The following is a 12,590-nucleotide window of genomic DNA, read 5'->3' as shown; positions in this document are numbered from 1 at the left end:
TGCTGCCATTTCCAGCTCTGCTGTGTATTACACTCCTTTAATGTTTCATCAGGTGAGTCAAAACCAACTGCAGGCTTCAGCATGCAACACCTACTTTTCAAACAAAAGAAACCGATGCAATCCCCAACATGCGGCTTCTCGTGGCTGTAAACTAACTGCATGACCCACTGCAATAATCACTCTGCCTGCCCATGATTTGTGGTGGTAATCTGGAGCCATTCAGAGCGCATGCGCAAATGGTGTAGCGCTGATGGAGGGATTAATCTCCGATAAAACTGAGAAAGGGCGTTTGTAATCACATCAAAACTCCCGTCTCTTGTCCAACGCGTTATCCCATAATGTCGGACACACGCCGAGAAAACAGCCCAGTTTGTTAAACCAAGAAAGAATATAAGTAGGCTATTTTACGTTAACCTAGTATAAATTCAATGAGTACACATAAATACAGATTTATATCCAGTGTGATGTGATTTACCTGCGTTTCCTCTCTGCAATTAAACAGCTCGGCACCAGCAGTTTCCCTGCCAGTCCGGCACAAAGCTCCGTTACGTAAGGCAGTCCGCGATCCTGGTGATCCCAGCCAGGCTGTGCTCACTTCACCCACAGATCCGATCCCAGACCCTCTCAGCTGCTGCTGCTGCTGCTGCTGCTGCCTCATGCGCCCCTGCACTGCGAGCTCCCCCCCGGGTTCAGTGGTGGAGGCGAGGCAGGCAGAAGAGGGACGCTCAAACAAACACCAGTCATTTCAGGTCGCACCTCCTTCTTCAGATCAGCAAGATCGCCAACTAATTTCCTCCGGTGGAAGAGGGGAGAGCTGCCCGCGCACGTTCACCAACGCGTCGTCCTCCAGGAAGCGGGAGCTGTCCAGCGTGGGCAGCAAGAGGCACTAGCTGTCGGACCTGCCAGGGCTGTGCATTTTGTTGCGTGTTTTTTTTTTTTTGGTACCGTTGACTACAGTGAGGCGGTCATCGTTGAGCAAAACCACGCCCCTTCAGTCGGTATTAACCCTACTCTCAACAGCAGGCGCACGAGGCTCCATCTGTTAGAGATGCGACATTCCTTTACGTATCGTCCCCGTCCCGGGTACAACTCATTTCATCATGAAAAAGTGGGACCCTTTATGTGAAATAATCCTATAGAGAACAATTTAGTAGGATATTACAGCTGCACATTGAAATATAATTAAACACTAGACCCCCAAAGGAATTTTATATTACACTAAGGCTGTTCAAAAATCAATAGATGGTCCATTAGCACACTCCACCTGTTTGTGCATGAGACAGTTTATCATAAAATATACCTGTAGGACTGACATGATTGCTCTCTAAAGTAAATTGCCGAACGATGCTCTGGAAATATGAGTCACACTTTCCTTTTATTTGGAAATGATCCAGCATCATTTCTGACGAACTCCCACACGAGATACAACCAGAACCAGAGTGTAGAAGTAACAGAGTTGGAAACGTTTGTGTTTCTACAGTGATAAAAGAGGCACACAGCATGTGACGAGGCCCGATTAGAAATAGCACGACCTCACAGGGCAGCAGCAGTTATTTTATTCAGGGTCCACAACCTCTCCACCGAGGAGACTGCGTGTCTTAACTGGCCTTCAGATGTAAAAATAGAGGGGAGCCACCGCAAGGGCATCACACAACTATCAGCCGTGTGAGATTAGAGGGCATTCAGCTGGGAGGTTTTAATGCCGGGTATTTTGAGAACAAAGAATCGTCGAAAGACTGATACGCAAAATGAGTGATCTCCATGGAAACGTCAGGGTCAGAGAGGGAAACAAAAGACTTCCAGTTGCAACACCCAGCCAGACAAACTGATAGCTCGGGTTGGTTCAGCGAGACCGAGGCGTTGCCACGTTTTTCTAGAAGTTAATAAATACAAGCCAGTATTCAGTTACAGAAGTTAAATATTATCTTAGGCTCAAGTCCCCATAAAGATCAGACGATATTTGGAATAAGCCCAGCAGGCCGTGGATTCTAGCATGGGATCAACTCTAAGCTGACATCCTTCTATCTTTGCTTGTAAGAACTGACAATGTAGTGAAACGCGGTTGTGCAACAGTGGACGTGGGCGTCGCAAGAGAGGAAAAGCCTTGACCCTCTCCTTGCGGCAGTGCGAGAAATGAGCAGTGAAATCCCGGAAGAGCGGTATCGGGCTCGGCTCCTGCGGCCCCTCAGGCACATTGCTAGTCCCAGCATGTACCGATGTCTGCACACAAGCCGAGTGGAGCACAAGTGCAAGGTTAGTTTGAGTCAAGAGAAATAGGCACACTAACACTCTCTCTTCTCCGGTCTAAAATAGGACTTAAATATGTTAGCGTGAGTAACTGGTGCATTACATTATTTATTTTTAGCTGGAAACTTGCGAGAGAAGTTGCCATAAACTCCATATGTATTTCCCCGGAAGAGAATCTTCAATGAAACAATACATTAGGATGTATAATGATACATTGTGGACATACAGTGGGTACGGAAAGTATTCAGACCCCTTTCAATTGTTCACTGTTTCATTGCAGCCATTTGCTAAAATCAAAAAAGTTCATTTTATTTCTCATTAATGTACACTCAGCACCCCATCTTGACAGAAAAAAAAAGAAATGTAGAAATTTTTGCAAATTTATTAAAAAAGAAAAACTGAAATATCACATGGTCATAAGTATTCAGACCCTTTGCTGTGACCCTCATATTTAACTCACATGCTGTCCATTTCTTCTGATCCTCCTTGAGATGGTTCTACTCCTTCATTGGAGTCCAGCTGTGTTTAATTAAACTGATTGGACTTGATTAGGAAAGGCACACACCTGTCTATATAAGACCTTACAGCTCACAGTGCATGTCAGAGCAAATGAGAATCATGAGGTCGAAGGAACTGCCCAAGGAGCTCAGAGACAGAATTGTGGCAAGGCACAGATCTGGCCAAGGTTACAAAAGAACTTCTGCAGCACTCAAGGTTCCTAAGAGCACAGTGGCCTCCATAATCCTTAAATGGAAGAAGTTTGGGACGACCAGAACTCTTCCTAGACCTGGCCGTCCAGCCAAACTGAGCAATCGTGGAAGAAGAGCCTTGGTGAGAGAGGTAAAGAAGAACCCAAAGATCACTGTGGCTGAGCTCCAGAGATGCAGTAGGGAGATGGGAGAAAGTTCCACAAAGTCAACTATCACTGCAGCCCTCCACCAGTCGGGGCTTTATGGCAGAGTGGCCCGACGGAAGCCTCTCCTCAGTGCAAGACATATGAAAGCCCGCATAGAGTTTGCCAAAAAACACATGGACTCCCAGACTATAAGAAATAAGATTCTCTGGTCTGATGAGACCAAGATTGAACTTTTTGGCGTTAATTCTAAGCGGTATGTGTGGAGAAAACCAGGCACTGCTCATCACCTGCCCAATACAATCCCAACAATCCCTGGAGAGGATCTGCAAGGAAGAATGGCAGAGGATCCCCAAATCCAGGTGTGAAAAACTTGTTGCATCATTCCCAAGAAGACTCATGGCTGTACTAGCTCAAAAGGGTCTGAATACTTGTGATATTTCAGTTTCTTTTTTAATAAATTTGCAGAAATTTCTACATCTGTTTTTTCTGTCAAGATGGGGTGCTGAGTGTACATTAATGAGAAATAAAATGAACTTTTTTGATTTTAGCAAATGGCTGCAATGAAACAGTGAAAAATTTAAAGGGGTCTGAATACTTTCCGTACCCACTGTAAGTGGAGAACTGCATGCATCCTTTGAAGAATTGGTTTCAAATGAAGTACACAAGGTTGCTCAATAAAACAGTTTATGCATTTGTTAATACACAGAAGTAAATACAAATTGTGACAAAAGTATAAAGCTTTTTTTCCTTTTTTTAAAATATCCTTATGCGAGAAAACGATTCATTGGGAGAGGAACTCTCTCCTGGTGATGACAACACTTTCACGCCTTTATTATTAGGAACCTGGCCAGCCAGGGATCCTCATCAAGCCTTCTCGAACAGATTCAGTCATCGATATATTTCACCTTTTCTTTCCCCCATCCCCTTTTCCTCCGTTGCCAGAATGGTAGAAGCGCCACGCTGGCACAAAAGATGACCCCGAAACTCACACACACGTAATCCTGAGTTGTCATACTTCATATTTACAACTCGGGGACTCGACAGATGACCTACAGGTCTGGCCAGAACCCTACTCTTAATAAAACTTTTATGTAACAGATTGAAAGCCCCATCGTTTCCTTACACACCTTTCATGAAGTCATCAACACTGATATGAATACTGCAGTCCTATACAGTCAACTGGTATGGCACAGACATTGGAGAGTAATGTGTTAGCCATGTTACAGGAAAAAGAAAAAAAAAAAAAAAAAAAAGAGCTTTCAGTGTTTTCCAACAAGTATACAGTATATCCTCCGACTGGTCCGGAGGCTGTTTGCTCCGTCAAGCATCATGATTGAGTGGTTATATTAACCCTTTGTTTTTCTTTTATGGTAGGAGACATCTTTAGGAACATCATCTGGAGTATTGTGGAGTGCTTGATGTGGAGTGTAACAGATCTCTTTTGTGAGAGTTGTGTGCAGCACTTTTGTTGAAACCTGAAAAAGAGAGAGGATATAGGTAAGATACAAGTATGTATTGCTTAGTTACAGAGAAAGTGTTATTTCCAACCTACTGAGGCACTTTGGGTGTCACATGCTGAGCAAGGGGATCTGCCAGATCATGATGGTAGAGGTGGTGTCCTCGTGGCGAGACTGTTTGGTCTTCTTGCTGACCCTGCGGTGGCCAAGGCCTCCAGACACCACCAGCAGAGAGCTGACGTCCACCTTGCTGACCCGGCGGCCCCTCTGGTGATGGGCCGGGTCGTGGAGCACGTCGTAAAGGGCCCCGTCCTCGGGCCCGTGCTCCAAAGAGCCCAGGGACGGCGCTAGGGAGCCGCAGGACGATGAGGACAGGGAGTCCCGGAGAGCCATGGCGGTGCAGCCCGCCTCTCCCAGCCACACACCCCGTCCCTGAGGGGCGGAATCCGAGGAGGGGGGCTGGGTGTTCCCCCCATCATCGTCCACAGTCTCTGTTGGCTGAGCTGAGGTGGGCCGGGTGGAGGACGACGGACCAGAGGAGGGCCGGTTACACACCGCGGCAGCCACGCTGAGGAACTTGACCGGACCGTTGTGAGCGTGTAAGGACACCATGCCCCGACCTGACAACAGGCACAGACCCTTTAATATTCACTGAGGACGTTTCACACACTTAGGATGAAAACAATCCAGAGATGCGGGACTGTGTCCGAGTACATCTGAATATGCAATACAGTGCTGCGTCGGCGTTACCTGTGACTTTGGGGATCCCCTGCAGTCTGGGGACAGAGAGGGCCACAGTCACTCCCAGGTTGGTCCCCACCAGCAACAGACCATGACAGACCAGCAGACTACTCACCGACACTCTCTGGTTTCCTGTGGGGGGGGGACAAAAATAGAAGCATAACTTTAGATTCAAGATTTATACCTTGCATGTATCAAATGTATTTCTGAAATATTGAGAGAGCGATTAAGTGTTGAGCATGAACCCCTAGACCTCACACGGATAGACGGTAATCAAGCATCACTTGTGTATCCTGGAAAAACCAGAGAACTGCATAGTTAATGGCACAGGGCCACTTGAATACAGCCCGATGCGTGGGAGGGAGGTGTGTTGTGTTTTTTTCAGCGAGTGGCGGCATTTCGGCAGCGACAACGGTTTTCTGTCTCCAGGGCAACGTAAAAAGAGGAGCCTGGATGAAAGCAGCTCTTTTCAAGCGTCTGAATGCAGAAATAAATGCACCATTATGGGTCCGCTTTGACTCAGACAAACAAACACAAAAGTGTTTTGTCATAGAAGGAGTGAAGCGCAATGCTGTAATTAAGGAAAGGAGCTTTGGACAGTCTGAACTGACCTTTTCCCTTCTGGTCAGAAGAATAAAAAAAGTCTCTGTGATGCCTCTTTGGACTGTAAAAAGGCGCGATTGTTAGTTTAACTGCACCTCTCAACGAGGACGGCAGTAAAATCAGGCTCGCTGTGTTAGGTGACTTATTATGTGTAATTTGGCACTCGTCTCAGACCGTCCCCGCACAGAAGCTCTGTCAGGACTAAGCTGTGCAACAAATGCTATCGAGTAACACATTTTTATCATCACTTTTTATGATTGTAATAAGAATCTGGGGTTTTTGCAAAAACAGCCTTTTGGGTCCCGCTATGTGGGAGGAGAAGACTGTCATGAGTCATTACTGCTGCAACAGCTTGACTTGAATTTCCTCCCTCAAAGTAATCCTCTTGGGGTTTAGGGGAAAAAATTACTGCCAGCCTCTCTGCCTGACCCCCTCACTGGAGCTGACCCCTTGCGCGCACACGCACGCACGCACGCACACGCACACACACGCACTTCCAGGAATCATGCCAGATAGGCAGGCAGGCAGGTACAGTTGAAGACTGGGCCCTGCCCACATGTGCTTCTAATGAGGGCCCGGAGTTATCAGGAACGCACGGACTGCTGGTCGGGGGCCTTGCTCAACTTCCTCCTTTCATAATATTTGGAGTTCCCCACCCAATGGGTGAACTAAAATAAACCCAGAGTGAACGTCAACACGGCCCAGCTCTGGCCCTGATCCTACACCGGAGCACCACTTTGATCCACACTTAGTCCCGACAAGCAACAGCAGGAGAGAGGAGCAAATCCCAAGCGTTACAATAATACACTTGATCAGCCATTCAGTCTCGAAATAACTCAGATCGGCAATGTCAGTAATTGCCATTTCAGTCGGCCTATATTACCCCTATTGTAATGCTGCTGGAAGCGTTCTAGTTCCTAAATTCACACTCACATTTTCTCTTTGTTCACCCAATGAAATACACTAAGAGCCACGTTTACGGCTCTGTGAGCACGTACTTAGCATCTAGTTCAAAGCACTGCTGTCCCTAACGCTAGCATGGCAACATGCAGACAAATTGACAGTGTTAACATGCTGATGTTTAGCAGGTATAATGTGTACCACGTTCAATTTTAGTTTAGCATGTTAGCATTGCCTATTTAGAGGATCAGAGGGTGATCAAAATGGTGAGGGGAAAATGAAAGTATGCACTGAATTTCAAGGGACACCATCCAATAGTTGGATATCACAAAATGCCATGGTCCCCAGAGGATGAAGTCAGGAGGCTTCATCCTCTGGGGACCATGAACATCTGTATACAATCTTATAGAAATCTATCAAACAGTTGTTGAGATTTTTCAGTCCGGACCAAAGCGTTGGATTGACCAATCGACAAAAAAAAGGGAAGCACCATAAGCCCTTAGTCGGCGAGCCGGAAAGTTAACTTCACACATATCTTAAAATCATCATACCTCATACCTCACTGATCGTGAGGAATTTCCATGTCAATCTGAAACATCTCAGAGGAGAAAAATCGAATTAGGACGAGTTTGAACCAGAGCTTCTTCACATTACAGCCTGTCATCCAGTCCTTGTATCTCTAAGAGAGGTGGATGTTCTCTCATTAAAAAAAAAGAAAGTGTCTTATCCGTGTTGGGACGTGTGCAACAACAAACAAAGAAGAGCTGGAGGTGTTATTTACTGACCCCCCCCCCCCTCCTGATGTTTGTCTCCCATTAAGCCATGCATGGCTGCCTATTTAGGTCACAGAGCAACAGACAAAGGCAGACTAGAGCCTCAGCGCAGCAGCCTGCCAGCTCGCCACCTTCCTCTGAGACGCCATCCTGATGCAGTCTGCTTTGATGGAGAACCGCGGCCTTTTGAAGTGCTTATTAGGAGCTTTTTTTTTTTTTTTTTTATTAAAGCTTTTACTAAATTTGAACTTAATTTGCATTAGAATTCTCCTAACTTTTTTCTCAAAGACAAGCACTTTATGAATATTTCAGGACTATTTTACAGCTTCTGTACTCGTCCTGAGGTGGATCCTCGTCCCACTTTCCTTTGAGATTCAGTGGGTATCACAGAGGTTCAATAAGATAAACCCATACTCCAACAGGGAGCTCTAACAACACGTCTAACTTAGAGGAAAATATATATAAATATATTTTCAGATTAATACTTGGGAATATACAACTAAATTAGTCTAAAACATGGGCCACACACGGTTCCTTAACAACCACTAGCTATGGATTACATTGGAAACGACTGCTATTACAGCACATTAGCTCACTGTCTGTTGAATGTAGGGAGTTAGCAGAATTGCTCCAACATGCATGAACATGAGGTGGATTACTCCACCTCGAGCATCTCCTGCATTCAACACTGAACCATTTACAGAGGCATTCACGCTGAAGACAACGCCTCCATTTCTCCATGTGTGTGCCAAGATTGCATTAGGTGTTGTAATACAATGCACCTTCTGAACAATGTGGACTTCCTGGACACATTGATTATAGGCAGTCCCTCCCGTCCAAACAGTTTGGATGGCAGTTCCAATTACATCAGAGTTTATGCAGAAACAGCACTTTTTAGTTTTTTGGTCTCAGCACAGATCTCAGAAGACCACGGAAAGAGCGGCATACAGGTGGACTTCATGCAACTGCTTCACCAAAAACGCTGCTATCAGAAGGAAGTGAGCTCTTAATGGCGAGGCCCAGAGGATGAAAGCTTTCGAGTGTTGTTGTTTGTCCCGGAACCAGCTTCCTCTGCGGTTGCATGGATCCTATTAGCAGTGAGGTCCCAAACCGGGCTGCTTTTATCATTCACATCTGTTTGACAAGGAGGCCCTTCTACTTGTTACTCTAAACACTAGCTATCAGAGTGAGATCCTCCCACAATATCAAGTCAGTGTGGACGGCTGGTCATTACATTTTTCACATGCAATTAGGGATTTCCTTCAGGAAACTCGGGGTTTGTAAATGTAGTATTTCTGCTGTTGCCAATGCAGTTTATAAAATCGGTTTCCTCTGCAGACGGCGCAGCAGCACTGTGAACCAGTCTGCCTCTTGGAACAACTTGTAGCCATGGATACGGGAAGCGGTGAGCGGATGGCTCTTTCATGCGGTCTGTATTTAAGCCTCGACATCATTGGATTCCGTCTTCATAGCCGCAAGTGGTATTTAAAACTATCTCCCCCAACAGCCAATTACAGGAGATGCGACACTCTGCTGCTGATTTATAAATGCTGCTTGAAGTGTCCGATGAAAAGAGCGAACCTGCTTCAGCAGATGTTACGCAACCTCCAGACATTCTCTTTTGTCACCGTGCTTAAAATGCTTTTGTTGCCTCTCTGAATGTTATTGCTACCTTGCGGCAAATAACAGAGAAGTCGCTCTGAAGACTAACTAGAGCAGAGCTGGGTTAATAACGGCACTGAGATGAGATTGCACAGAACAACTGTGGGCTAGTCGGTGATTGAATCATCAGAAACCAAAACACAGATGATCAAAACCTCATAAACTCAATACACTGTAAAGAGGAAGCCAATAAATAAATCCACATAAAACTTCTAGACATCAGGCCAAACCACAGCTGTCTGCATTTCTAAGCATGCCGGAAAGCGAGACTGAAAGCAGCAGCGATTGCTCTGTACTAATCCTGACTTTCTACCAACAGAAGAAGAAACTACAATCATCCTTTTTTTTTGGGCTGTGTGTGTTTGGGGTCAAGCTGATGTAACACAGCAGCTTACAAGATCCAGAGCAGCAGCAGCGCCCCGACGACTTCAGCCCGGGACACTCGTCACAGTAACAGTCATTTGGTTTGATGTTTGACTTAAACACACGTGGCAGGAAACTGTTGCAGCATCACAACCAACTTCCGCACACCAAATACAATACCATCTACTGCGATGACAACAATCGCCTTAGCAACACAACTAATGTCCGTGCTGAAGCACACATTCGAGAGTTCTGCACGATGCAATACACTGTACGTTACATATATGATAACTTCAACTTCTCCATTTTTCAGAGCTTCTAAAGCAAACATTTGCTCCCCACAATTACGCCTCATCTCGTATCAAATAGTCACAAATGGTGAAATACGGCTCATTTGTCTCGCCTCTGACGCAGTCGGGCAGATATTACCACCGAGTGATGACAGGTTTACATCTGGAGTGCACAGTCAGAGAGCAAAGGTGGACCATTACAGCGGGATGATGCAAGTGAACTGCTTTTCAAAGCAGGAACAAACCGCTGCTCTCATCTAGATTACTGCTCTCACTCGTAAGGCTCGATCTTGTCAAATGAAATAGATACTCCTACATTCTGATTGATTTTTAATCGAGATAGCTTTGGTTTTAACTGTCATCACAGTTCATATTTTTTTGCCAGAACAACATTCTGATCGACCGACGTTACTAATTGTATTTCTACTTTTTAAGTGATGGATGTATTAGCATAATAGTGAGTTCCAAAACAAGCTCTTGATCTTTGGTACCATCGATGTTTCAGACAGCTGAGAAATGTTATTTTATGCTGAACTAGTAGCTCAGATGCAAATAAGCCCTATATTTCAATGTGATGCCATAATTCATGTCGTCTTTGTTTGGCCGTTTATCAAAACGATGTCTCATGATTTGTTTTTACAAGTGTTCAAGTCTGGGCTGGAGTTTCCCCTTTTTGACAGCGCCTTCCAGAACACACAAAGTTTCCTAAAAGTGACTTGACGAGGTCAAAGCTTTCCTTTGTGCAACTCAGGAATAGAGAGAAAATGAGAGGTTCCTGATTCCCTGTTTAGACTACAGGAGGACGAGTGCATGACAAAGCTGCCACAACAAGAGCTGTCTGGATGAGCACCTACACTGATGACAGGCACAGGCAGCACTTTGAAGCCATGAGGTCGTCGGACCTGCACAGCAATCCACAAATGCTGGGCTGCATCTGAAAAAGTACATTTGACTCGAAGATCAAATATCAAAAAGAGAGAACTAGGCTTAGCTGTTCTTCTTCAGACAGTTTGATACTCTCTGAAAAAGGTTTCAGTCTCAGTCAGGGGGGGGGGGGGGGGTTGTTAAAGTGGTAAATGTGGTTTGATTGACAGAAGGTTCATCCAATCACCTGCCAAGTATTTTTTTGAAAGTGCCACCCTTCTCTAAACAGTCTCTAATGACGGCTTCTCAAATGGTTCCGTGTAACAATCCGTCGGGTAGGTCAGGATGTTCGTGTTTAATGCTTTTCCTTTTAACATCGTAAACCTCCAGGACTTACTTTGGAGAGGGAACGAGAAGATCCCAAAACAGATTGTATTTGTCCAACAAAAATAAAATGTTGGGGATGGGACACTGAGGAAAGAAAAACAGTAAAAACAAAGCCATGTGGGCTGACTACATTCCATCTTTGATGCTGAACCTTTGAACTATAGACTTGAGGCGTTACTAAAATGATTTTCAAATCTGTTGATTGTCAGCATAGTTGACCCTGGATAGGTGAAGGGACGCATGTCTTACCAGGTAGTGTGTTGTGGACAGGTGTGGCAATGTTAATGTCCTGCAGGTGCTCCAGGGTCTCAGTGTGGAAAAGGCGCAGAGTGGAACCTGAGCTGAAGGCGATCCAGATGCCCACCCCAGCCACCACCATGTGGGACACCACCATGCCCTCTTCCTGGTGGGCCTCCAGCTGCCTCTGGATGAAGGGGGACAAGGCAGAGTGACAGGCCTGAGGCATTACATACTGCACATTCATAATAACTCCAGCACAGTAACATAACCATTATGAAGAGTGAGTGTATTCAAAATAGACTTCTAAGGACTTTTTCAGTGGTGGTCGGACTAAAACAGAAAAACAAATTAGCAAGTATGAGTTAACATGAGACCTTTGAGAACAGCAAAAAAATGAAATCCGACCAGAAAAACTGAAAGGTATGGTTAGTCTGTATTGAAGAGTAAGATCCGCAGCAGCATCTAAACGGACCAAAGTGGTATATGCATGCTGTTCAATGTTCTGTAGCTGATTAGCAGTTCGTTATCTGATTACCATCTAATTAGCTATATAACCTGCAAACTTTCACTGTGAATATTTGTTCGGTGGCTCCTTCAACGAGTTGTCGGAGACTCGAGCATGAAATCTTCCTTAATCTGGGTTGTTGTCCGGACTCTGTGGCTCTTATATTGTGTATGAGGTTGCTGTCTGCTTGACAGTCTGCCCATGAGAGAACACCGATGCCCCAAAAGAAACTGCACTGTATACTGTTATTGACATTTTAAACCCAGGCTAAACACGACAGAGGCTGCAGGGTTTCTTGTGCGACTACAAAACTAGAGAAACTAAGCAATCAACCCACAGAGAGTCTGTCCCAGACTGTTTAGACTACAGCAGCACATGTATTGTCAGTGGTTGTAATGTCTGGGACCCTGTGATTATGCTTTACCATCCAAATGGTATCAAACGAGTCGCATTTCTACAATAAAGCAACAATGTTTTTTTTGGGGGCCAACTGCCCAACCATTAGCCAGACGAATGGCTATTTCTATGTAGCAGTTCTTAATGCTTAATTCTAAGTCATCGGTGCCATCGGGACTGGATTCCATACACGAAATCATGCAGGATCGGCAGAAACCCCTTCAGCTCAGACTCCAGCAGGCTGTGGTCGTATTTCTGGGCACACTGGAGGGACCGGAGGCACGGGACAACCAGGACCGTGCGGGG

At 45.4% G+C, this 12,590-nt stretch overlaps 2 protein-coding genes across 4 annotated transcripts in view; both read right to left on the bottom strand.

The window, feature by feature from the left end:
- The window catches only part of kbtbd11 (kelch repeat and BTB (POZ) domain containing 11), a 4,891-nt gene extending 3,855 nt beyond the window's left edge, over positions 1 to 1,036 (bottom strand). The window contains exon 1 of the mRNA XM_031846973.1: positions 476 to 1,036. The gene's annotated coding sequence lies outside the window, so the exon portion shown is untranslated. The remainder of the gene's footprint in view (positions 1 to 475) is intronic.
- Positions 1,037 to 3,770: 2,734 nt separating this feature from the next.
- arhgef10 (Rho guanine nucleotide exchange factor (GEF) 10) overlaps positions 3,771 to 12,590 on the bottom strand; it is a 41,184-nt gene continuing 32,364 nt past the window's right edge. For all 3 annotated transcript variants that reach the window (XM_031847175.1, XM_031847176.1, XM_031847177.1), the window contains 4 exons: positions 11,393 to 11,567; positions 5,311 to 5,433; positions 4,656 to 5,180; positions 3,771 to 4,578 (listed from right to left, as the gene is read on the bottom strand). In XM_031847175.1, the coding sequence (XP_031703035.1) occupies positions 4,672 to 5,180; positions 5,311 to 5,433; positions 11,393 to 11,567 (807 nt within the window). In that variant the 3' untranslated portion in view covers positions 3,771 to 4,578; positions 4,656 to 4,671. The remainder of the gene's footprint in view (positions 4,579 to 4,655; positions 5,181 to 5,310; positions 5,434 to 11,392; positions 11,568 to 12,590) is intronic.

This window comes from Anarrhichthys ocellatus, unplaced genomic scaffold, assembly GCF_004355925.1.
Source record: "Anarrhichthys ocellatus isolate YVR2014 unplaced genomic scaffold, GSC_Weel_1.0 scaffold7, whole genome shotgun sequence".
NCBI lineage: Eukaryota > Metazoa > Chordata > Actinopteri > Perciformes > Anarhichadidae > Anarrhichthys > Anarrhichthys ocellatus.
This window is presented reverse-complemented; position numbering and strand designations above follow the sequence as displayed.